The sequence below is a fragment of the Charadrius vociferus genome, unplaced genomic scaffold (genome assembly GCF_000708025.1).
Source record: "Charadrius vociferus isolate BGI_N301 unplaced genomic scaffold, ASM70802v2 scaffold230, whole genome shotgun sequence".
Classification (NCBI taxonomy): Eukaryota; Metazoa; Chordata; class Aves; order Charadriiformes; family Charadriidae; genus Charadrius; species Charadrius vociferus.
In genome coordinates this window covers 2,809,116-2,831,946 of record NW_009646500.1, presented here as the reverse complement: position 1 = coordinate 2,831,946, position 22,831 = coordinate 2,809,116, and the positions used below count along the sequence as shown (strand labels likewise).

At 40.2% G+C, this 22,831-nt stretch overlaps 1 protein-coding gene across 1 annotated transcript in view; it reads right to left on the bottom strand.

Moving 5' to 3' along the window:
• Nucleotides 1-22,831, bottom strand: part of CEP85L (centrosomal protein 85kDa-like) — a 107,175-nt gene that overhangs the window by 2,179 nt on the left and 82,165 nt on the right. The window contains exons 5-11 of the mRNA XM_009883289.1: nucleotides 15,352-15,469; nucleotides 13,126-13,302; nucleotides 8,412-8,564; nucleotides 7,984-8,138; nucleotides 6,252-6,369; nucleotides 5,886-5,936; nucleotides 65-172 (exon numbers count right to left, since the gene is read on the bottom strand). Of these exons, the coding sequence (XP_009881591.1) occupies nucleotides 65-172; nucleotides 5,886-5,936; nucleotides 6,252-6,369; nucleotides 7,984-8,138; nucleotides 8,412-8,564; nucleotides 13,126-13,302; nucleotides 15,352-15,469 (880 nt within the window). The remainder of the gene's footprint in view (nucleotides 1-64; nucleotides 173-5,885; nucleotides 5,937-6,251; nucleotides 6,370-7,983; nucleotides 8,139-8,411; nucleotides 8,565-13,125; nucleotides 13,303-15,351; nucleotides 15,470-22,831) is intronic.

Here is a 22,831-nt window from a genome sequence, read left to right as displayed (position 1 = left end):
TCATTCCATAAGATTCTTCCCAACTGGTGTGGTCAGGGGTTGGGGTTTTGGAGTTTTTACTTACTTCAGAGAGAGTTTTATTTAACTGCTCTATATTCCTTTCTTTTTCTTCAAGTTCATTTGTCATCTTCTGAACTATCAGCTTTTCTTGCAAAAGCTTCTCTTGCATAGACTAAATCGAATGAAAGCACAGGTAGGGATTTAAAATTTTCACACTTTATATTAGTACTGACAAAAAAAATGCATCCTCAGTAAATTTCTAAGTTTCAGTTATTTATTGCTTTTGTATTCATTCTTTGTTTTTTATTTTCTACTGTGTTGACCTTGTAATATTCAACTGGACCCCAACAGCTCTATGTATACTAACACAGCCATTCCAAATATCAGTGAAATCCTTTAAATAAGCAGTATCTGTTTAGAAACAAAAGGACAATATGTATGCAAAACATTACTCCAATGCAGAATGCATGAAGTCTAAAATAGCCATGCAATATTGTTTATTCTAAACAAATAATTTCGTTTGAAATAAGAAGCAGATTAATGACAGCTAAGCTTCATTTGTGAAATTCCAAGCTGTAACTGAAGAATTGTTTGGTCTCTAGTTTCCACAGAGACTACGGCAGGGCTTCCTACAACCTTTCACAACACAGAATTCACCTTACCTTCTATACAGCTGAGAAGAAAGCCTTTGACAGTTGATACAGAGCAGCAAGCACTTTAAAACCATTCACATATAAGATAAATCAGAACCGTATATACAACTCTACCGTGTTGAAAAAACAACTGCAGGCAACAATTTGTTTGTAGTTTATAATGTCATTTTTAACAGATATAATAATTACGATTTTCAGTAATGAAAACAGCAGTAAGTTTCTAGGGTGCTGTTAGACCTAAGTATTGGAGCTTTCCATGACTGACTGCCAGATCAGTCACAAGCAGCAACAAATGAACAACCGCCACAATATGGAAACAGCTTCTGTGAGCTCCCCAGTTTTCACCTACAGAGTTGAAACTGAGAAGTCATGAGGTATTTCCAAAGTGGATTTTTTGGGGGTGAATTCATCATGACCACAGGTGTCTGCTGGTAAAAGCACTCATATTTATTCCATTAGTTGGCTTTTAGATCTGTAGACATGTCTTTCAAGGTCATCTGGCAAAATTCAGAAAGAGGAATATTCCAACTATCCTATCTGAATATTATTAAGAATTAATAGGGATTATATAAACTCCTGATGCTTTAAAATAGAGAGATCTTTTCAGCTTTCATGAAGAAAAAAATCCTCTTTTGTCGTTAATGGTATTACTCACAAATCCAATGCTGTGCTAACACACTGCATATAAAGCATACTCCTCACCCCTAGCTCAGCACGTTAATATGTAAAACCTGTTGTCCAATTTCAATTATAAGATGCAAATCCAATCCCATCATGCTCAAAATACAGCTGGAGCACTGGTGACAATGGTGCATGCCTTGGCACAGTTTTGACTGCAACCTTCCATAGAGTGGAACTGGAGACCACAACGAGGGGAGAAGTTGCATTTCACAAACCAATGGCACTCAATTTATGGAATGTCCCAGAAGAATGTTTTTTCTTGAATCTCTGTGGGAACAATCCTAATGATTCCTCTTCCAAAGTAGAGAACTCTCTCACAGGGAATTCTATGTGGTAGCTTAAAAAAAAAAATGCTATAGAGAGATCAATGTCAGTCCCCAGTAAAAAATTTGTTTAAATTGCTGTATTATGACTCTGCAACCTTATTCAAAGACAGAAAAAAACCCAAACTCTCCACTTGACAGAACCATAGAAAATCACGTCAAGCTATGTAGGTTATGGGGTCCTAGGAAAACAATTTAGCTTTGGAAAAGAAGCCAAATTTACTCTTGTGTGAGTTGCTCCTAATACATATGAAGAATGGAACTTTCAGGTTACCAGTACTGGGGACTGTAGCACATAGGAGACTATGTATATATACAGGCCTGCCCTTTATCATGTTATGTGGCCTACTGAGTGGACAAGAAACCATTTAATTGACTTGCCAGCTATAAGAATTATTAGTGCTGACGAGAAGGCAGGGAGTAACAAGAGGAAAGGCAGGGCTGACACTGAGGGGAGGTTTTAATGGCCTGGCTACTCACAGGAGGTGTGCAGCCCTGACAAAATTTCCCAAGGCATTCTGCTCAATGCTGCACAAGCCACGAGAAGAGCCAGTACTTTGTCAGACTCTTTGCAAAACTGGAGAACAACGGTGCTAAAATTTACACACTTGATATGAGCTAAAAAAACGTCCGCACTTTATTTTCATGTAAGTAATAAGAATCAGCAGGCAGCACCCAGGCACGACTACTTGTTTTCAAAACCGTCTTCACACACTTGACCAGTTTCTCAGTTCACCCCTGCCGTGCCCCTCAAAAGGAAGTGCTGAAGCAATGTGCATCCTAAAGATAAGCTGTGCAAGAAAGCACAGTTTGACACTCCAGTGGGAGGAAGGGGAAGAAGAAAGAGAGCTCTGTCCCACGTCAAAGGAAACACCCTGAGCTGGGAGAGGGCAGGAAATAGCTCTGCTTCAGGCATTTCCTCTGTTGCGCTTGCAGATGATCAGAACTTGCAGTGCTGTTGAACCATCTTCTTTAGGTTTTTGGTTTGGGTTTTTTTTGTTTTTTGTTTGTTTGTTTTGTTTTGGGGTGGGTTTTGGGTTTTTTTTCTTTTTAAAAAAAAAAACACCACTGTTTACTGAGAAAAATCGCCATATTGAGTCAGACTGAAGGTCCCTCTAAATCTGTCTGCAGCCAAACAGAAGATGCTTAGGGAGGAGGAGAACAGGGCAGTACAGTAATTGCAGGTGCCCAAAACACCCTCCCAGCTTCCAAGTATCTTCAAATTTTTAATCGTCTTTGATGCACTTCCCTTTCATGAGCAAGTTCAGGGACACCCAGAGCCCAGTTATGATACGTGCATTAGAACCACCACTTATACTTTTCATGTTTCTGTCAGAGCCAGACATTATACGTTTGTGCAGCCTTCCTGAGGGTGGGTAGGTGGTGGGGAAGACTGGTTCAGAAATATTACCTTCCTCTGTGTATTTTCAGAACTACATTGGCTACTAAGTTTACATGACTGTACAAATTACTCCAAAAACGACTTCTAGAATATTCCAAATAATATGTTCAGCTCATGAGTTGCACTGTTTAATGGTAACTAATAGAAATAAACACTAATTCCCATTTCTAGAAGATACACCTAACAGCTATCATTCTATGCTAACCTAATCTTAATGCTGAGAAAAAGCACATGTGCTTACCAGCTTGGTTGAGCCCACAGTGTTATGACTTCCCAGTGCTCACAGTGCTATCTGGCCTCTGTATTTCATCCTTACTTCTTCCATGTGCTTTCCTACGTTACAATTTGGCGGCACTACTCCCAGTCCGGCAGAGTTTGGGTTTATTGTGACTGACAGGACTGAGAGATGTACTTTGGGTAACAAAGGCATTGTACACTCTTACATCTACTGTCTTTTTGGTAACAAAAATGCTAATTTTTTGATATCTAAATTAATGATGTAGATACAGATTTTTTTTTTAAATGTCACTCTCATCTATGATTTTTCTCTTTCTGAAGATATACTATATATGCAGCATGACATCTTGTCAAGACCAACCAGAATGTTAATCTCTCACACTCAGGAGAACAAATCAACCAAACAAAACCATACATGAAAGATCAAAATCATTGCACTACAACTATGAGCAAATAGAAACTAGTACAGCTTCATACACTGCTCTCTGAAACTGGATTTCTTTGTCTTCAGCTTGCAAGTTAAAAAACAATGAACTGAAATACATTCCCAAGAATAAGTTCACAATGTGGCAGAAGGCAGGGAATAAAATGAGATCTGAGCTAAAGATAAATTGTATCTCTGTGATAAGGGATTTCAGTTTATAATGAACTAATTTTCAATGCTTCCTAGGGAAAAAATGTGGAAGGCAAGGGAGATCAACAATACAAAGAAGCTGCTGTAGTCTACAAGTAATTTGAGGACTGACACCACTTTCAAATTTTATTTTCTGTCCTTATATGAAATAACTCAAAAGAGGAAATGTAAGAGAAAATCCTGAAGAACAGAACACTACTCTGTTCACAGACTGTCACAACTACTCAGCATTTCCTGGTCTCAGCTCCCTAAAGTCATTTCAGACTAAACACACAAAACAGCCATCCGTATAAACGTGCACAAAGATTACTAGTCTTAAGATAAAGATGACGGAAAGAAAAAGAGCAGAAAGTTTAGGAAATATGAGAAGATTTAGGTTGGTGATAATACATTTAGGCAAATTGTGCATATTTCTTATAAGCAGAACATATACACAGTAAATACTCTTAACTAAGCTATGAAGAGAGACAGAGAACCTCAGAATGGTTATGGCGTTCAATGTGAACTTTTTTTTTTAAATTCCGATATATCGAAAACTACATTTGCCTGCATCACAATTTTTGCATAACAGGCTGCTCCACGAAAACATCTCAATATGATGAATTTTGTCTTCTTTAAACCTTCAGAAGCTTAAACAATTGATTTTGCTTTTCAATTAATAGCCTTATGTTATGTTGCAACTTAAATTCCCCTACTGCTTCTCTACAGATGTATTTAATACACTGTAATTTAATTAAGCAAAAATACGGTTGTTGACATGAACCAGGCCTGCTATTTACCTGCATGGTAAAGAAAGGAAGCAATTTAATGGTGGAAGACAACTTACTTTCAACAGCTACAAATAAGCAAACTTGGCTCCAGTGTGCAAAGTGGAAATAAGAAAGCAGTTTCTCTTAGCAAGCGTACGCAAGCAGTTTTGTGTCTCTTTGTTCTTTGGATTCTAGCTCCATAGAGTGCTCCCTTCCACTTCGGAAAGAGCAGGCATTCAGCTGATTGTTTACTACCATTTTGTTGTTCTTCCAAACCTAACGTACACACCGCCAAAGCAGAAGCACCTTCTTCATTCTCAAGGGACAACCCTGTAACATCAGTCTTTCTGGAGGGCAAGGAAGCAAAAATGTGGAGACAAATGCCAATCTAGAAGAATGCAGAAACTAGAATTTATTGACTTTGGCTTCAGTATTTGCTGAAAACAGATGTTTGGGTTTTTTAAATTATCAGCTTTTTCTAGAGCAAGTCATACCTTCTTCCCTGTAACCTGTATAATGTTTCCTTTCCTCCACAACAAACACTGGTCACTAAGTAACTTCCAAGTCTCAGGAGCCTGGTGTGTTAATCTGATCCACAGAGCTGCAACTGACTCCTAGCTGACAACTTACACTGTCTTGAAAAATCCTTGGCTCCAAGCTAGGTGCCCAAGATCCACCAAGAGAGTTAAGATATCTAAGTGAGTGACGTGTCAGAACCAGTTGAACAGGCACCTGCTTAAACAGTGTGAAACATGAAGTGGTATGGTTTAGAAAGGCACCTGTCTCTACAAAGGATCTCAGCAGTGAAGCTGCTAATCAACATCACTTTTTGTAATTTGGATGACCATCTCAACCCCAAAGTTGGATGGGAGGTTTCACTGTTACTTACAGAGGCAGTCCTCATTCTTGAAACAGGCAGCTCTGATATGGCATCCACTAGACCAGCAGAATAAGGATGCCACATACCAACGGTTTTTCACATTGTGATGAGTATCAGCAAAGTGCTAAACCATACAAACATCAATAACAAATGCATTATGAGCCTGCAAGAGAACATGGGTCAACTATAGGCCATTAGATTAACTTCTTGGCATTTCTACCTTTGCCTTCTATTTGGGAAGATAAAAGGACAAATTCAACATTAGTAATATGGTATTTATGAACTGAAAATGCAGAGTAAACAACAGAATATACACACTTCCTTACCTGCATGTCTAAAATCAGTCCAGCTATCTGATTTTGTTGATTGTCTATGACCTAGAATATAAAATTGAGTTAATTTAAAGGCCTGAATCTCTTCAGATCCTTTTTTAAAAATCAGCTTACAGGTGTGCAGCCAAATTTTAAATGGAATCTTTGAAAATGTAAGTGATCAGACAGAGAGTTTAACTCTGGTAGAACAGGAAATTCATGCAAAATAAATGTACTGAACAGAAACAGACAGGTATTGAAAAGAAATCTGAATTAACAACAAATGTGTAATTCTTTAGTGAGATTTTATTTCTAAAGTAAACAAATAAAGAAATTCAGGGCTCAAGGTTAAAGATGCCACCAAAAGATCATTTGACTAACCTTACTGGCTTTCTCATTCTTTTCTTTCAGACTTTCATTCTCGCTTTGAAGTTGTTTTGTGTCCAACATGGGAAGGCGAATACCATCTTCCAGGCATTTTTCTACTTTCTGTTGTAAACTGCCATTCAAAATGAAAGAAAAATTAAGTGTGCCGACAGAAACCAGAAGGCCTGTGTGTTCTAGTGAAAAATTAGAAAGTTGCACCATCTTCCAACCAGAACCGTAAAACGGTACCTAGCAGAATTCAGCCTTATGAACGAGCAAACCAACAGTGGATGAATGATGCAAAAAACTACCAAAGCAACCGTGGCACTGACAAGAACAGATTAATGCAGAATAGGCTTTACGGGCCAGATTCTGTGCTGCATCTCCCAAAAGGCACAGCTCCAGCACTACAGCATGAGGAGAGAGGGCAGAGAGGAGCAAAGAAAAGGTTTGTGGTGTTCACAGCTGCTCTGTGCTACTGCGGCAGGCAAAGCCAGCACCAGCATAGATCAGAACAGTCTTTGGACCTCTCAAAGTTACAGGAGCTTTAAAACCAGAGTCTCTCACTGGGCCCGCATACACCTCAAAGTGGAGTCCAGAATCGGAGGTTGCACCGAGTACTGGTGGCCTACCCTTCATGCCCTTTATGACTTCTAAGGAAGAGCATAAAGCTACTCCTGCCACATGCTCCCACATGACCTTCAGACCCTCTGTAGCTCAGCTCAAGCTCCTAGGTGTAGCTAGGTCCTTTGCTTGCTCACCTTCTCTCAGAAAGGAAATACACTCTATTAGTGTTAATCTTGCTGTTTAATTTAGAAACCAGCGGCCACCTCAACTATTTGTAGGCTTTCAGAAAAGGTGCAATGATCCCCCTCTAGATTATGAGGGCACGAAGAAAAAAGCCCTTTCATTGGTAAGATGGAAACAATGCATCAACAATTTGGCTGGCAAGGTGTCACAATCAGCTTGCCTTTCATCATGGAAACACTTTCAGACTCCTCTGGCATGCACCTTTACCCACTGGAGGGACAGTGAACTGTAGTAACATCCACATAAATTATTAAAAGTGATTCCTGCCCCCCGTTTCCCCTCTTCCCTCTTTTTTAAAAAGAAGTGTTTAAGTAGCTCTCCTGATCTAAAACGTACCAGAACAACAATGTCTCCATGTCTCATCTGGAATCTTCTCGTGTGTATCTCTCCCATTTGTTTCTTAATACTTATTCAAGTTCAATCACAGCAGATTAGCTACAGCTGAATTTCCCTGTAAATTACCCCACTGCCAGTGAAAAGGTAAGAAACAGCTACAATTTATTTAAATCTTTGACCCTTCCCTGATATACCCATCAGCCAATATCCAGGGAGCTTTTCCACAGCTTGTGACAGGATTAGTTATCAAATAGGAGTGCTGACAGCTTCTACACAATGCCCTTTTGCTCCACACATTTATTCTATCCTCTTTCTGGCAACAGCCTGTGATGCCATTGCAGCGGTGTTCCACATCTTTAAAGAAAGATCATGAAGAGCATCCTCGGCAGACTCTTCTCTGTGGTGTTACTTGCAACTCGACACAAATAAAAATCTTGTTGGATTTTCCATTACATTACACTGTCATTCTGCACAGCAATGTATTTATGCCATGAAAAATCATTAGCATTCTAATAGATTAAGAGTGCAAATAACATTAAGTCTTGACATCAGGTGGGAAAATACACCCGTTTCAGGACACAGCCCAAACAGCTGTTCATACCTCTGTACTGTTGTGACCAGCTCTTTTTCTTTTTTCTTCTGACACACCAGTTGCAGTTCTCTCTCTCTGCACTGCGATCGGGCCTCTCCGAGCTTCTTTTCTAATTCTGTCATAGTTTCTTGAAGTTGCTTGTTCTTCTCTTCTAGAATTTGCAGCTAACAGATTTCATTAGTCAGACACAATGCCACATTAGCAGAATGCCTTGTGGCAGGCCACAGCCTTGCAGTTACCTTCTGTAAAACTGCCCATTTCACTTATCCGAGTATGAGAAGCCCTAATAGCTACAGTGCTTTCTAAAACATTGAAATACTTCTCTTCCTAAACAGACTGGGGAAAAAAAATATATGTTGAAACAGTAAAAAAACTGACAACAGATTAGGGAGCTTACTTGCATTTTAAAAATGTAAAACAAACTCCCTTTACCTTACCTGTTTAGTCTGACCTTCTATATCATCCAGCGTTGGTAGGTCAGCCAGATATTTTTCTAAGGTTTCAATTCGTCTTTGTTTTTCTTTGTTTTGCTCAGACTCTTTCTGGCATTTCTTTTTCAGGCTATTAATATATCGGTCTCTAGTTTTAAGCTAGAAGAAAGTAAGAGTACATGTTTTATGATTACAGTGAAAAATAAACCTGCTTTGGAAGCAGAGATTGGTCACTCTTCCAAAACTTGTACTCTCAGCTGCATGAAAGGGTTGGTTACTACAGAAAACAAAACCAAAGAATGATAAATCCCAGCAGCTCCAAATCATAGACTCACACGTGACCTCAAACCACAGTTGCTTCACCTCTGCCCAGAACTCTCCGCATGCCTTGCGAACTGAAAACATGAACAGTTCAACAATTAAAATATTCTTAGTTTTTTCACCAATGGAGATGTTCATATGCAACAAATGATCAGGAAGTATTTTAGTCTATCCTCTTCCTCTGGGCTAGGAAAACAACTGAAAACACAGGGACCAAGAACTTAACCCAACAAGAACTGGAGGCAGCAACCTGACTTTCATGTAGTCTGACAACTACAGCAGAGGACATCAGAACAGAATAGTGTCTTTCTTAAACACCTTTTCTACAGGCATCTTAATTGTCCATTAGCCTGCAAAAGGTTTTTATATATTGTGTTATCTTTGCTTGCATTCCTGGTACTTATTTTGCTTTATTACCTAGGTCAAAAAAGCGTGAAGGAAGGCAGGAAAAGGAGTATTTTCCAGTCATAGTCCAATTTAATGAAAAAGAGTATCTCTATTGCTTGAACTAAGGTGTAGTAATTCACAGATAACAAATACTTGTCACTAGAGTAAATGCTAAATGTACCTTTATTTTGGTGCCACATACATCCTTTTCACTAAGAAATAAATGTGTGACACTGTCAGTGTCAGCTCAGTAACAGAGCCTGCTGAAAAGTTTAAGTCAATAATATCTGGAAAGCTTTTCCAGAGATAGTCTTCTATATGGGCCACAAAACTGAGGACACCGAAAAGGCCAGAAATCTTTGTGTCTTTTATTTTATCAAGACCTCAAAACTGAACAAAGCTTTCAGGCTGCTTTAAAATCTTTCTGATTAGACAAACCCCAAGTAAACCACACATTCACTAAGGCAAAGTTACAACTCAGCCAGGATCTTTTGCCACAATATGTGCTTCAGAACCACATATGCCCCCCTACACCCCTTAGGTGTGATATAAATATCCACATGTAAGACAACATTGCACATTAAGAACTGCCAGAACTCTGACTGAATCCCTTCCCTCTGTTTCTCACGTACTACTAAGGATGATGAGTTGACCAGTCAGAATACTCCAGTACTTGTACAACAAAGATTACATGGTTTCCAAATCTTTTTATCCTGTACATATATCACAGGGAATTTCCTTTCCTGCAACCTCTCTCCTTCTAATAGGTACCGTGTTTGCCTTTGGATTCCTCCCGCCCGCTCTAAATCCCATCCCCAGCATCAATCCCAGGGACTCTTTTCACCTTCTGTCACCTGAGATGAAAAAAGTGTTTGGGTTGTTTTTTTTTTTCCCATTTACTTGCTGACTCTGCTGAGGGGAAAACAAGCTTTAGATTGCTTTTTTTAATTTCCTCCTTCATACACACACTGCTACTGACTTTGTTGGGGCAGGAAAAAATAGGAAAGTTCTCACCTCTTGGCAATTAAATATTAAAAGCAAAGCCACAGATATCATAGGGGAGAACACTACTACAGGCTATCACCAGTACCTTTCAGAAGTCCTTCACAACTACCTATAGGAGAGGGAGATGGAACAGACACCAGGGTATGGGTGTATGAACTGAAGGATTTCCAGCCCACCAGTCCAACTTCCAGATGAAACGCCTCAGAACGAAAGTGAGGGCTGCAAAATCTGCAGATGCCAAGAGGCACACTCATGCCTGGCATAAGGAAAAGGAAGAACCTAGGCATTCATGACATGGACACCAGTGGAGAGTACTGCAGTATCTACCTTCACAGGCTGCCTCAACTAGGAAGCTACGAGGAGCTACCACGACCCCCAGCCAGCCACATCAGAGAAGCTTCTTCGGGCCTCTGAAATTTCAGTGCCAATTAAAGAGCTCTCAATCACCTCAGTCCTACACTGACTACACATGGAGCCTAGGGAAAAAACGTTTCTCTTCAGGCAGGAGAATTACTCAAAGGGTGGTAGACATACCTCCTTGCTCGGTATGGCTGCATGGGGCCAAGACAGGTATGATACCAGCAGTGAACAAATAGCACCTCTGATCTCTGCTGGCCCTGCAGTTTCTCAAAAGGAAAGCATCAAGTATATCCACCCTAATGTTAGAAGGGACACAATGCTTCAGACCAAGAGGCCTTCTAGCCCAACATCTCATCTCCAACAGTAGCCATAAGCAGATGTCTATGGTAGTGAAAGAACAAGGAAAGCACATTTTTCCAGCTTCCAGCTGCTTTCACCTTAGGGGCTCTCCTGAGGCAGTCATTATTTCTGTGCATTTAGAACAAGAGAGCACTTCCATTAACTCACCCATTTTTCCCTTGAGACCACCCATACTCTTAGCATCCACAACAGCCTTCAGAGAGACAATCTACAGGTTTGCTATAGAGAACTGGCATGAGGGATCGGCTCCTTTTGCTGATCATATACTTGGCTCCTAGAGCTTCGCTAGATGTTCCCTTGCTCCTGCAACGGGAGCTGCAGTGAGGAGCTGACTGCCCTCCGTCCCTTCCAGGCTGCTTGTGGCTCTGCACACTGCCATCATGCTCCCTTCAATCATTTCTTTTCCAGTGTGAAGTTCTAGTCATTCCTCTTGTGATGTTCTGATGGGTATGTGCTTTGTTACCCTTCTCTGAACCTTTTCCAGTTCTAATACATCCTGGGTTTGTGAGGAGGGAGACTTTCCTAGACTTCTAATGACTGACAAAAGATGGTCAAGGAAACAGGAGCGTTCCACGTTTTCTTTCCTCCCACGTACACTGAATGGTCACAGCTTGTCCCGTATTGTCAAAAACATACCATCTGTACACTGTATTTAAATGTTGTACGTCAAAAACTCTAATGCAGGAAAAGATAATATTATTTGCAAAAGGGGGGCAGACAGAGAAGTAGAAATGCATGCCAGCAGACTTAACCTAAACTTCTACGCATACACTTTAGCATACACTTACAAGCAAAGCTCACCTGAATGTTAACAGCATTTTTTCTCCACTCCCTGACTAAATCCAGCTTTGGGCTGAAAAAACTTACCCTGTCTGAAAAGGCAGGCGTTCACTTGGAAATAACCCTAGCACAGCTATTGGCAACAATCCCTCTGATCAGTACAGAAGTTGGTTTTTTGTCCCCTAACATCAGTCACTGACCTGGGACACTAAGCCTTTGGGCTCTGGGATGATCTTCCTATAAGCGCAGCAGAGGAACTCCAGAGACAGCTGTCCCCAGGCTCAGCAACCAGCCCACTGCTCGGGTTCCCAGCCTGCCTCATCCCTGCAGGAACACAGCACAGCTTCTTCCTCCCTCCACAGTCTTCCCTCAAACATAAGGGCACTAATTTTATGACAGAAACACATCTTCTCCCTCCCTGCCCTTTCTCTCCTTGAGAGCCTTTTGTTCGGTGCACAGAATGGATGGGTGTTAAGGGGCGAATGTGAACTGTGCAGCGACTCAGGCTCCTAGCTACACACCACCCCGCCGACACAAGCACTGCTGCACAGGTTGTCACCACTGCCACCACCTACAGTAGCAATTCCTGCACAGTGAGGAACACAAGCAGTAAAAGCTGACACAGGAGGAAGCAGCAGCATCCAATTTCTGCCCTTCCTGAATGTTACCCTCAGTGAAAAGCATACTGCAGGGTTCATAGGAAATGATAAGGCAGAATTTGAGATGAATTATGCGATCTTCTTTGTCTTCCTACCTGCCACTTCACTGTATCATACTGCTCCTACCCCTCGAACCTGCTTTAGTATAAATCTAAGCCCAGTATTAAGGCCCAGTGATTAAAGAAGAGAAGGTAACAGTGGCAATGTATCCCTAAACATTAATTAGGAATGACTCGGCCAATGGCACGTTCCTGGTCCAGTAAAGGAAGGCTGTCAGGACTTTCAAAACTACCCCTGGGTATTGCTTCAGCTTCCAAAGAAACCCCTTGTCAATACAGTTCCAAGAACACAGCTATCTAAGCCCCTTCCTTGTCTCAGACTAAAGTCTATTCTGCACGTCCTAGCAAGACTACAAGAGAATCACTCCTGCTGAGTGGGCGCACCCAGGTTGGTAAGTGCATCTCAAAGCACGAGGCATGCACTTACAGGCCATGCTAAAAACAGGAATTTAATTTTCACACTCTTGCTATGTTTTTAAATGCTACTTTGTTTACTGTAATAAACACTTCAAGCTATATAAATTCTTAGGGTAGCTTTTCTTCAAAGCAAGTTTAACTGATACCTGGTTAAAACTGTCATGATTGCCATTTCATCTAGTATCGCTTTTTAGGATGTATTCACTACTAGTTGAGATTTATCCATTGCTGACACCTACAATCACTATCAATTTTTCTATCACAGATAGCTTAGCTACCTTTTGAAAATAGCTCAGCAACCCACATACTAACTTGCTTTTTAGCAAACAAAACATATACTGCTATGACAATGTCAAAAGGAAAGACACTTACTTTCTCCTCCATCTTCTTTTTCTCCTCACTAGATTTGTTTGAAATTTGTTTTATAAATTCACTGAGTTGTAATTCCTTATTCTCAGCTGCTGCAATCTTTCGCTCAAGCTCCTCAAGGTGGGATGTTGATCTTTCTGAAATGTGAGGTTGAAGTGATGTGCTCTCATACTGTGGCTGCTTACAAAAAGAAATAAAATAATCAAACAAATGAATGTACATATACCACGGTATACTTCAGCAGCAGAGCAATAAACAAGTCCTGCATTTTTTTCCACTGTCAGGAAGGGTGGGGTTTGATTGTTCAAACATTAAAATACAAGGTAACAGCATGTATTTCAGGAATCTGGAGCAAAAAAATAAAGACGCTGGACATCTTGACATTCACAACACATGGAAATGAACATTGTGGGGCCAATTTCCCCTCAGATTTATGGAAGAGGTGCGACTTTTCTTCCAAAAGAAAAGCCTGAAAAACCAAACAAAAAGCGTTGTCAAACAAATCACTGCCACTGCATTATCATGCCATTCCCTAAGAAGAAAAACACTCTACAAAATGACTATGAATATATTAAACTAAGAGATGCTCTAATTTCAAGATCCTTCCAAAGCAGAACATTAGTACTAGTCAAACCTTTGAGCTATCCCACCTGCGGTGCAGAAGGATGCAGGGACAAGCCTGTGAATAGAGCTACAATCAGAAGGCAGGCCTTCTACTTTCTCTCCTGTCTACCAAAACCCTCCTCCATTTCCATTTCATACAGTTCAATATTACTTTTCTACCTCCACTGCCCACAGAAAAGACAAGCACAAAATGGAAATCAGCTGCATGTGGGATGAAAAAGCAGATGCATCCCACTAGGCTTTCAGTTTCAAGATTCTTTTAATAACATAAATTGGTGTCTTTAAAGAAATTATAGAGAGACTATTTTTAACTAGTAACATTCCTTCAGCAAAGCATTAAAAGAGATTAAAACCTCCATTAAAGGAGATTTGCATTTGTAAGTTAATCTTATAGAAGGCACACAAATGAAGCAGAAATCCTAATACATCATAAACTTAACTCTTTAAATTAAGAAAGATGAATCCATCTGTTGCTTTATTTGAAGTGTATTACGGTACACTAAAATATGTACACTAGAATTTCAGTTTCTGCAGTCTTTTTTATTTCCTTTTTTTCTTTTCCAAAATCTTAATCACAACAGAATTTTCAAGTATTTTATAGAAGAGCTTCTGGAAGCACCAAAAGCCACACTCCTAGATGTCTGAAAAAGTTTCTAAATACCTAACTTCACACCGAGGCTCCACTTGAATTTCTCTCCTGTCTCACACAAACCAGATTCTTTCACCTGATGCATAGCTGTGTTACCCCAAGGGCATAATTAACGTCATGCTGCAGTACACTAGCTGAGATCCTGGTGCAGTGTTTGTGACAGAAAAAGATAAGCTAATAAAAGGGGGACAGAAAAGCTATTTCTCTGCATATCTGCCTTTAACATTCTCTTTCTGCACTGCCTTTTAGATACGCCAAGGTCTGGAGGTGGAATTTCTGTGCTACGACGAGGTAGCAGCCGCAGTTCTCAAACTGATCCACATTTCACGGTTAGCCTATGCTACCTCATCCTTACACTTTCTGATATTTGCACTAGTTAGAGGAAAAATTAGGACAGGTATGCCCAAAATACCACTACACATTCCCTTTCAGACTAGGTGTTCCCTAGGAGTACTAATCCATATCTTTTTCAGGTGTCTTGTGCAAAGATATTCCACCAGTCAGTTTGCCTTCTCACATCTCTTCCTTCTATTCTATTGATACAACCTAACCACTCCTTTGGGCATTACCTCCTTCTCCTCTTTAGAAAACCTTCCATCAGCTGTTTTCAGAGATGCTCTTTGCAAACTACTTTATCTCTAATATCTCCCTGTATAACTGCACTACATACACACTGTTAAGCCCTTGTTCTTACAGTGTCACAATCCCTCAATTTACCCCATTTTTATCAGATTTCAAACATGTACAAAATGTTAACGTAACTTAGATTTGTGCAAATGTAAGGTAAACTGTAACACAGGGTACTCTCCTCTATGCAATTTACAGTTATACAATTACACAACCATCAATAATCACAAAACCTCTACATTTTGGACTGCAGTAAATTGTGAACGTGCTTTCAGGTGTCAGCTACTGAGCAATGGAAAGCTTTGCTAAAAGAAAAATACCCACCCTACCTGCAAATTAGCCATGTAAGGTTCTTCGCAGTTAACAAGATGGCTCAATCTTGCATGTTGAGCTCTTAATTCATTCTCCCTTATCTTCTGATGTAAATTGTTAATTTGCTGTTTTTGCCTGTAATACACAAATTTTATTTGAAGAGAAAAAGAATGGAACAGAGATTAAAAAAAATCATAGATCTTAAGACTTATACTGAAGAATACTGTAACAATGCTATTTGACTATCCTGGACCGACATTAGTTGTGGGCTTTTTCCCCACTACAGCCAGACTGCAACTAATCTAGTTTACCACTAGAACTGGAATCATATCAGGATATGAGCTATTATACTACAGTTGTCATGTAACTTTTACTTAAACATACCCCAAAGGGTCTGTGCTCAACTACCAATAATACGCAAATCTTGTAGAAATAGGACTTGAAATCTCTATCAATTTTGTGGGGGTTGAGAGAGGCTTCTGTTGTTATTTGCTCCTAGGGCCAGGAGTATAAACAGGAAAAAGTATATAGAAAGTAGAATGAAAACAAACAAAACTTGTACTTTTGTTTTACCCGGACATCTGCTCAGCCCCTCTTTGCCAGAGCTGACTTTTGACACAGGTTAAAGATCTACAAATCAAGCTGAGCAGAAAGAACTTAAGAAGAAAAACTCATTATAGAAGATAGTCAGCATGGCTTTCTTGCAAGGTCTTTCTTTTTGCTTTGCTTAAGACTTTCTCAGTCAACTACTTTACATAAGACGTTCCCTACCCTTAGGGTGAAATACCGCAAGCATACTAAACCAGAATTAACCTCTTACACCAATTGCTTGGCCAGTGTACAGCAGAAACAGTATCACTATTATATCACTATTTAATTATATCACAAATCACATCACTACTTACATCATGACTGCATTTGGACTAGCATGACTGCAGGGCAAATACAAGCCAGGTCTCAGCCCCAGCCCACATCACAGCCCTCTGAGGTGTGTTCTACTCTCTGTGCAGCAATGGGCACCTCAATGATTGACTCCAGAATGGAGTTGTAACCACCCATCAGAAACACACATAGCAACCTTCTCAAACTTAAAATCAATTTTGTGTACTCCTTTAATTTCCCTTTTTCCTTCTTTTTTATATTAGGAAATATCTGCATGCAAGCATGAAATTGCTCCTGAACGCTTCACCTCTAAGCATGCAGTATGACTGGCGTTTCTAGAAACGATGATGCTGAACCAAGATGACTAAACCCAATCTTAAGAGGAGATAAACAGCAAATACAGGTTAACTTCAAGGGAGAAGACCTGCCTGTGTACATACTGGAAAAGCAAATCCTCTAAAAGTACAGAAGATGATCAAAGCTGGTTTGCTTTTTTAAATTTGGGGAGAGTTGTGTTTAGGAAGAACATCTTAGAAATGTTAGCATGAGTTTACAAAATATTTATTATACAATCTATAAACTAATACAAAATATATATTAGTTGAAAAGATGTCAACTGCAAATTTTAAGAGGAAAAATGAGTTGTGAAAACCCAAATAAAGGGAATATTTTAGCCATGTACATTCTTCTAGCTAGTTATCAGCCAATTGTATCCAAATTATTTGGCTTACAAGAGGAATTTAGTATTTCAAAAATACAGAATATATTAGAAGTTAAACTTTCAAGCTACACACATTGCAGAAGATACGATGCATGCCTACAGACATCTTTTTTATGTTTCCCTATTTTAATATCTATAAAGAACAGCAACAAATGGAGAACAAGTTGCAATTCGGTAGTATCTTAGAACAATTCATTCAATGCAATTCATACAAACAGAGCAACCAAATGTGTTTATGTCACTCCATAGAAAGTCTTAAATATTCTGTATCACCACAGGTGATTTTGAGACTTCCCTCTTCCATTCCACTACCTAGATGGAACAAGCTTTTACAAATAGAAAAGGAGTATGTAACACAAAGACTGTACGGTTCTGGTTGGCGTCTGCACAATGGCACTACAAACAAAAAGCTTCAGACTTATTTTGGAAGAAGCAGATTTGAAGATTAGGTAAAAGATTACACTCTTAACTTGTAACGGACCAAGAGCTTGTATAATCATATGAGAAAATATAAAACCTTGATGACTCCTGTGCATGCTTGGTCACAGATACCAAAATTATTTAGCTTGAGTTGTCTTAATCTATGAACAAAAGTAATTTTTCATTTTTATCACCTTATTACTTACTAGTCAGTTCTATTAAAGTATCTTTGTCCCATGTGTTTTAAAATTATTTATCCATTTGTCACTTATCCCTTGAAGGCATTACGTGATTTTCTGTTTGTGGCTGATTGTATCTTAGCAGTGCCCTCCTTCACAAGCAGGGTTTCAATAGCCTGAACTAAACACTACAGCCCGGAGTGAATGTTTTAAAATATTTTTGAACTTCCACTGTAGTCTGAACTACATTACCATATTTCCTTTCATAATCCTTTGCCTACCCTACCAAATCCCTGCAGGAAAAAAGGTGAGACAAATTAATCCTTGATGAAACAGAGCTGCGCTAGCACAGAGTGTAACTAGCTTGCTTCTTTTCACTCTGCAAAGCATGAAACTCTCCACCGTTATAAAACTCTGCCAGCAAAACACACCATACAAATGTTTTAAGGCTGCATAGATCCCGCACAACTTCTTTGTGTAATCGCCTCTCTGAAAATACCATTAACCTCATGGCACCCAGAAACAAAAATTCTGAAAACAGTCCAGCAGTCACAAGAAGAACAGAAGATAAGCACCATAGAAACATATTTACTATTTACATACAATCCTATAAGTCTTTGGAGACTTCATGCCAGATGCATTTTATCACTGATGTTCTCATATGCTAAGACAGTTTTAATCCTCTGTTAGCCCACAGCTGTTACTATTAATCCGCTGCATAACCACAGGCTGTGAGCTTTATTTAAAGGGAGTCTAGAAAAGTTCAAATGCTCTCACAAACACAGCTCGCATATTGCGGTGGGAACACTGTCCCCAGAAGACTCCCTATTACCAATCAATCACCCTAGCACTTAAAAAAAAAAAAAAACAAACCAAAACCTAAACTAAAAAAAAAAAATCCCCAAAACAACAAAAAAAGCCCACCCCAAAACCAACAAAAAAGCCCCAAACAGCAAAAACCTTCAGCATTTAGGTGCTTTCAAAATTCTGCTCTGATACATGGCAACTGCCACTCTGGGTAGGCCCAAACCAGATATAAATAATACCGAAACTGAGGGATTTTACCTTATGAGCAGCAACGCTACTCTCACCCTGTATCAGCTGTAACGTTTTAACCTTGTGCGCATCCTCTGTGTTCGCAGAAGGTCAGAGTAGAGCAGACTGAAATTCTGTAACTGATGTGACCAATGTTGCCAAACTCTCCTGCACTCTTCCTCTGATCAGCTGCTAACACCCCCAAGTCTCCCCAAGGGTTGAAGATGTTTTAAAAAAAAAACAACTAAATTCACTTTTTTATTTTTTTGCCACAGATGCTGGAGTTAGGGAGCTGGACTGCATCACTCTCACCTACTCTTTTTTCCTGTAACCTTCAACACAGGAATTTCCAATCACTCAGTCTTACACAGGACTGAAGTCTCCAAACATCGAGCTCCTCAACCTTTTATGACTCCCGAAGCCACCTGCGTGTGAGTGTGCACAGGCTGTGGCCTGAGCTCAAGGCATGGGGGGAATCTGACAGGAGCTCACCCTTGAGACTTCCCTTTACAGAAACCAGATTGTAACTCACACAACCAGGTTCAACGAACATACTGTACCTAGGTACCATGGAAACTACCCTCCTTCACAAATTCCCTGTTCTTTTTTTCCATGAGTGTTACAATTCTATGTTGATGGCAAAGTAAGAGTTATTTGATTATTACCTGAATGCCACAGGACTTCTCACATGGTCTCATTCAGCTCCTTTGTCCAAAGAGGAAATCCTCTATTTCACTTCAAGTGTCTGTCTTGACACATCCCTTCCCCTTCCACTCAGACTTAAAGAGAAAAGGCGGCAATACCCTACTCTAAAGTCATCAACCAACCAAAGAGACTCAGAGGGGAGAAAAGTTTGTTTAAAAAAAGAAGAAAAAAAAAGTCACAAAAGGCAGGAATGAAAAACGTCCTTTTGGAAGGGCCATTTACAAGCGTGCCTTATCTAAATTGATGTTTCAGAAGAAAATGTCATTAAAAGACATATACACTTTAACTATTCTATCCAATCGAGTAATACAAACATGACACTAATAACATTGTTTTCACAAACACTTCTGGCACAAATCTTTCCAGCTGTCCCTCAAGGTGTAATACTGCCTCGAGGAATGGAGGGTGGCAGTGCAGAAGCCAACAAAAAGAGAACTGAAACTCCTTTTGAACCAGGAGAAGATTCTCTGGTACACAGAAGACCACTGCAGTTACTCGCAGAAGAGTTCTGCAATGAAGATACTGAAGACATTGCCTTGTATTTATTTTTTTTCCAGATATGATGATTTTAAGGCTTTTTTTCTCAGAAGTAACCTGCTTTTTGTATTTGCATTATTATTGTCATTATTATTTTTCTTTTAAAAATTTCGCTGATACTCTGGACCATGCCTTTTCACCCAATTTTTTTGACTCTCCAGCCACATTTTATAAATATTCCAGGATCAAATCCTCCGTGTGCTGCTCCCAGGTACATTCTTTCTGAGGGAATTGAGATGAAATAACAGGTTATCCAACATATGAGTCAAATGGTGGCTACATGCTCTACAGTCCCCTATAACTAGCTCTTTTTCCCCCCCCAATCCCCACATGATAGTTATCTCCATGCTAGCTAGATTATTTACGGAAAACCCTACCATTTTCAAAAACTAATGACTTTGGCTTACTTTCAGGTCTTGTAAAATGCATGCATCTTTTGTTGCCTTTTCCTCTATTTCCTCAAGCTTGCTTTATTTTTGCAAACAAGACTTCAAGGCTTCAGCCATGTTTCACTACTGCAGATAAATGATACTTTGTAAGGAAGGAAAAGTTAAAAACCTGTCATGGCAGATAGTACCATTCTCTTGCATTTCCCAGAATTACCAACTATTTACTACGCCTACATGAACCACCAGCATGAAAGACTAGGCTACCCGAAATATTGATCCTGTGTAATTATTTTTATGGCATTTATGCAGGGTAGTTCTCCTTACCTGGCTTCCTGCCTGCCACAGATACTTCCATTCCCACACAGTAACCTCTGTGTTGAGCCCAACAATTTAAATCAAACTGAAGAATGTTGAGCATCAGGAAGCTAAAAACCCACGCTCTGACTGAAACCGACGAAGTGACATATGCCTGCATGGTTCTGACAGGTTCTCTGCCAATGTCCTTTGCTGTGGAAAAAAGCAAAAGCCCTTGATCCTTAATGCCACTACATTTGGGGAGAAAGTCAATCTGAGCATCAAGTGTCTGAGAAGGGTGGTTCATCAAATTTGGCTCAAAATTCTATCTTTCTGATGCTAAGGGCATGGGAAACAAAAGTAAATCCCAGAATACTTTCAGCCAATTATGCACCTAAGGAAAAAAAAAATACTCTTTTTAAGTCCCTGCAAACAGCAAAACAGCCCACCAGCTATCCTTTTCTCTTGTAATGACTATTAGAGTACCCCAACATCAAGTAACTATTTCTAGCTTGCATACAGCCAGGTCTGTAAATAAGCAGCTCACGTTCAGTTGGTATACACAGATGACAAGAAGAAAATGCACTGATGCTGTGCTGCCCCGTCTGTTTGGGGACAGGCTGCTGGTGCCCCTCCTGTGCCCTGGACATCAGCTTTCAACAGCTCACTGGATGACGGCCCCCTGCCCACCCTGTCATGCTCCTCAGGAACCCCTGGCCCTCGCAGGGCTGGAAGGGGGAGAGCCGAGTGAGAAGTTACTGGAGTTGAAGGAGCTGTGGGGTAAAAACCAGGGACAGTCTTGTAGCAATATGAACAATGCTGGCCCTGAGCAAAACAGTGGGGCTGGTCCCTGGAGCTGGGGCCTTGTGATGGCACTTGAAGGTGAGGGACTGACTAAGGAGAGCTGATGAGGAGGAGAGGCAAGAGCCCAGGCAGCACAGTTGTGGTTCTCCTTCCCCTCCATGGCACACCATACTGGGCTGGTACTGCCCAGCCAAGCTGCCACAGATGGGACAGGAACCTCCACCGTGGCCCACCCTGGCATCAATGTGCAATCAAAAGAGCTAGTGCTCTTCTGCACATCAACAAAGAGAGAAAGGCAAGCCAAATACTGGCCTCAGTGATCAGAGCATCACCTCACTAGGACATTTGTACTTAATAGTCAGATTCAGAAAACACTTAAAGGCAGGCTAGGGAATGACCAAAAGAGGCTTCACATGTACGTTTCCATTATGGGTCTGCTAAATTTGCAGTCTCTCTGCCCATAGACAGTAAAAGGCTGTTTTTGGTGGTGCATATTCCCTGTGCCACTATTCTCTGCAGATGAACATGGGGAAGACAACATGCTACACCCCATGAAACGGCAGCCAAGCTCCCCCGATCCTGGACGACTGTCTCTGCTTATGAAGCTGGTTAGAATCCAGAGGAAAACTACTGGTGCCACTTGACACTAAGTGGATCCATTTAAATGAGCAAAAAGAAAGTTACACCCATAAGACGGGATTATCAAGGGGAAGGGGGGGCAGACCTCGATTTTGATTAATTTGTAGTTCTGTCTTTTAGCTCAAACAATCCCCCTTTGAAAGCTCAAGTCAGCACAAAGGACATGGGGATAGCAGAGAAGTCAGCTGAACATGCACAAGCCTGGACTGTCTTCAGAGACAAGCATTAATAATACTGCTTAATATACAAATTGCTTCTGTGTATGTCTCAAAAATATTAGTACGACATAACTGACATTCACATCATTTTCTCATATCCACACAGGACAAGCGAACTGTGGACACATGCTTACACAGACACTCATATATATGCATTCATCTAGAAATGAACCACATTTTCTTCAACCTGATACTAACTCATCTGTTCTCTACAAGCCCATCTTACCCTCACTTATCTAACACGAAAGAGCCTTTAGAAACCCACATCTGCCAGAGAAGCATTTCCTCCCCTCAACTTTTAAGACACTTAAATTAGCGTAAATCTAAGTCCTACACTATAAGTCATGATAAAGGCCGAGTATCTTCAAACACTTTGGGGACTTTAGAACAGAGCTTCCTCCACCACAGAAGGGACACTAGTAACTTCATAATAAATCAAATGACATTTGATGCTTACCTTCAAAAGTCAACAGTTAACAAGAAAAGAGTTGCTTTAGGTGAAAATACCTGAGCAGATTTCCTCAGTATTAGGATGCAAAGTAAAATATAACAGAGATCCTCCTGTATTACAAATATAATTTGTTCCACACTGCAGTTGGAAGTATGCCGCTTTGCTTTGTTGCTTAAGAAGTTGGATACTAATTTTTATACCCCTTTGTTTTAAAGGGATGATC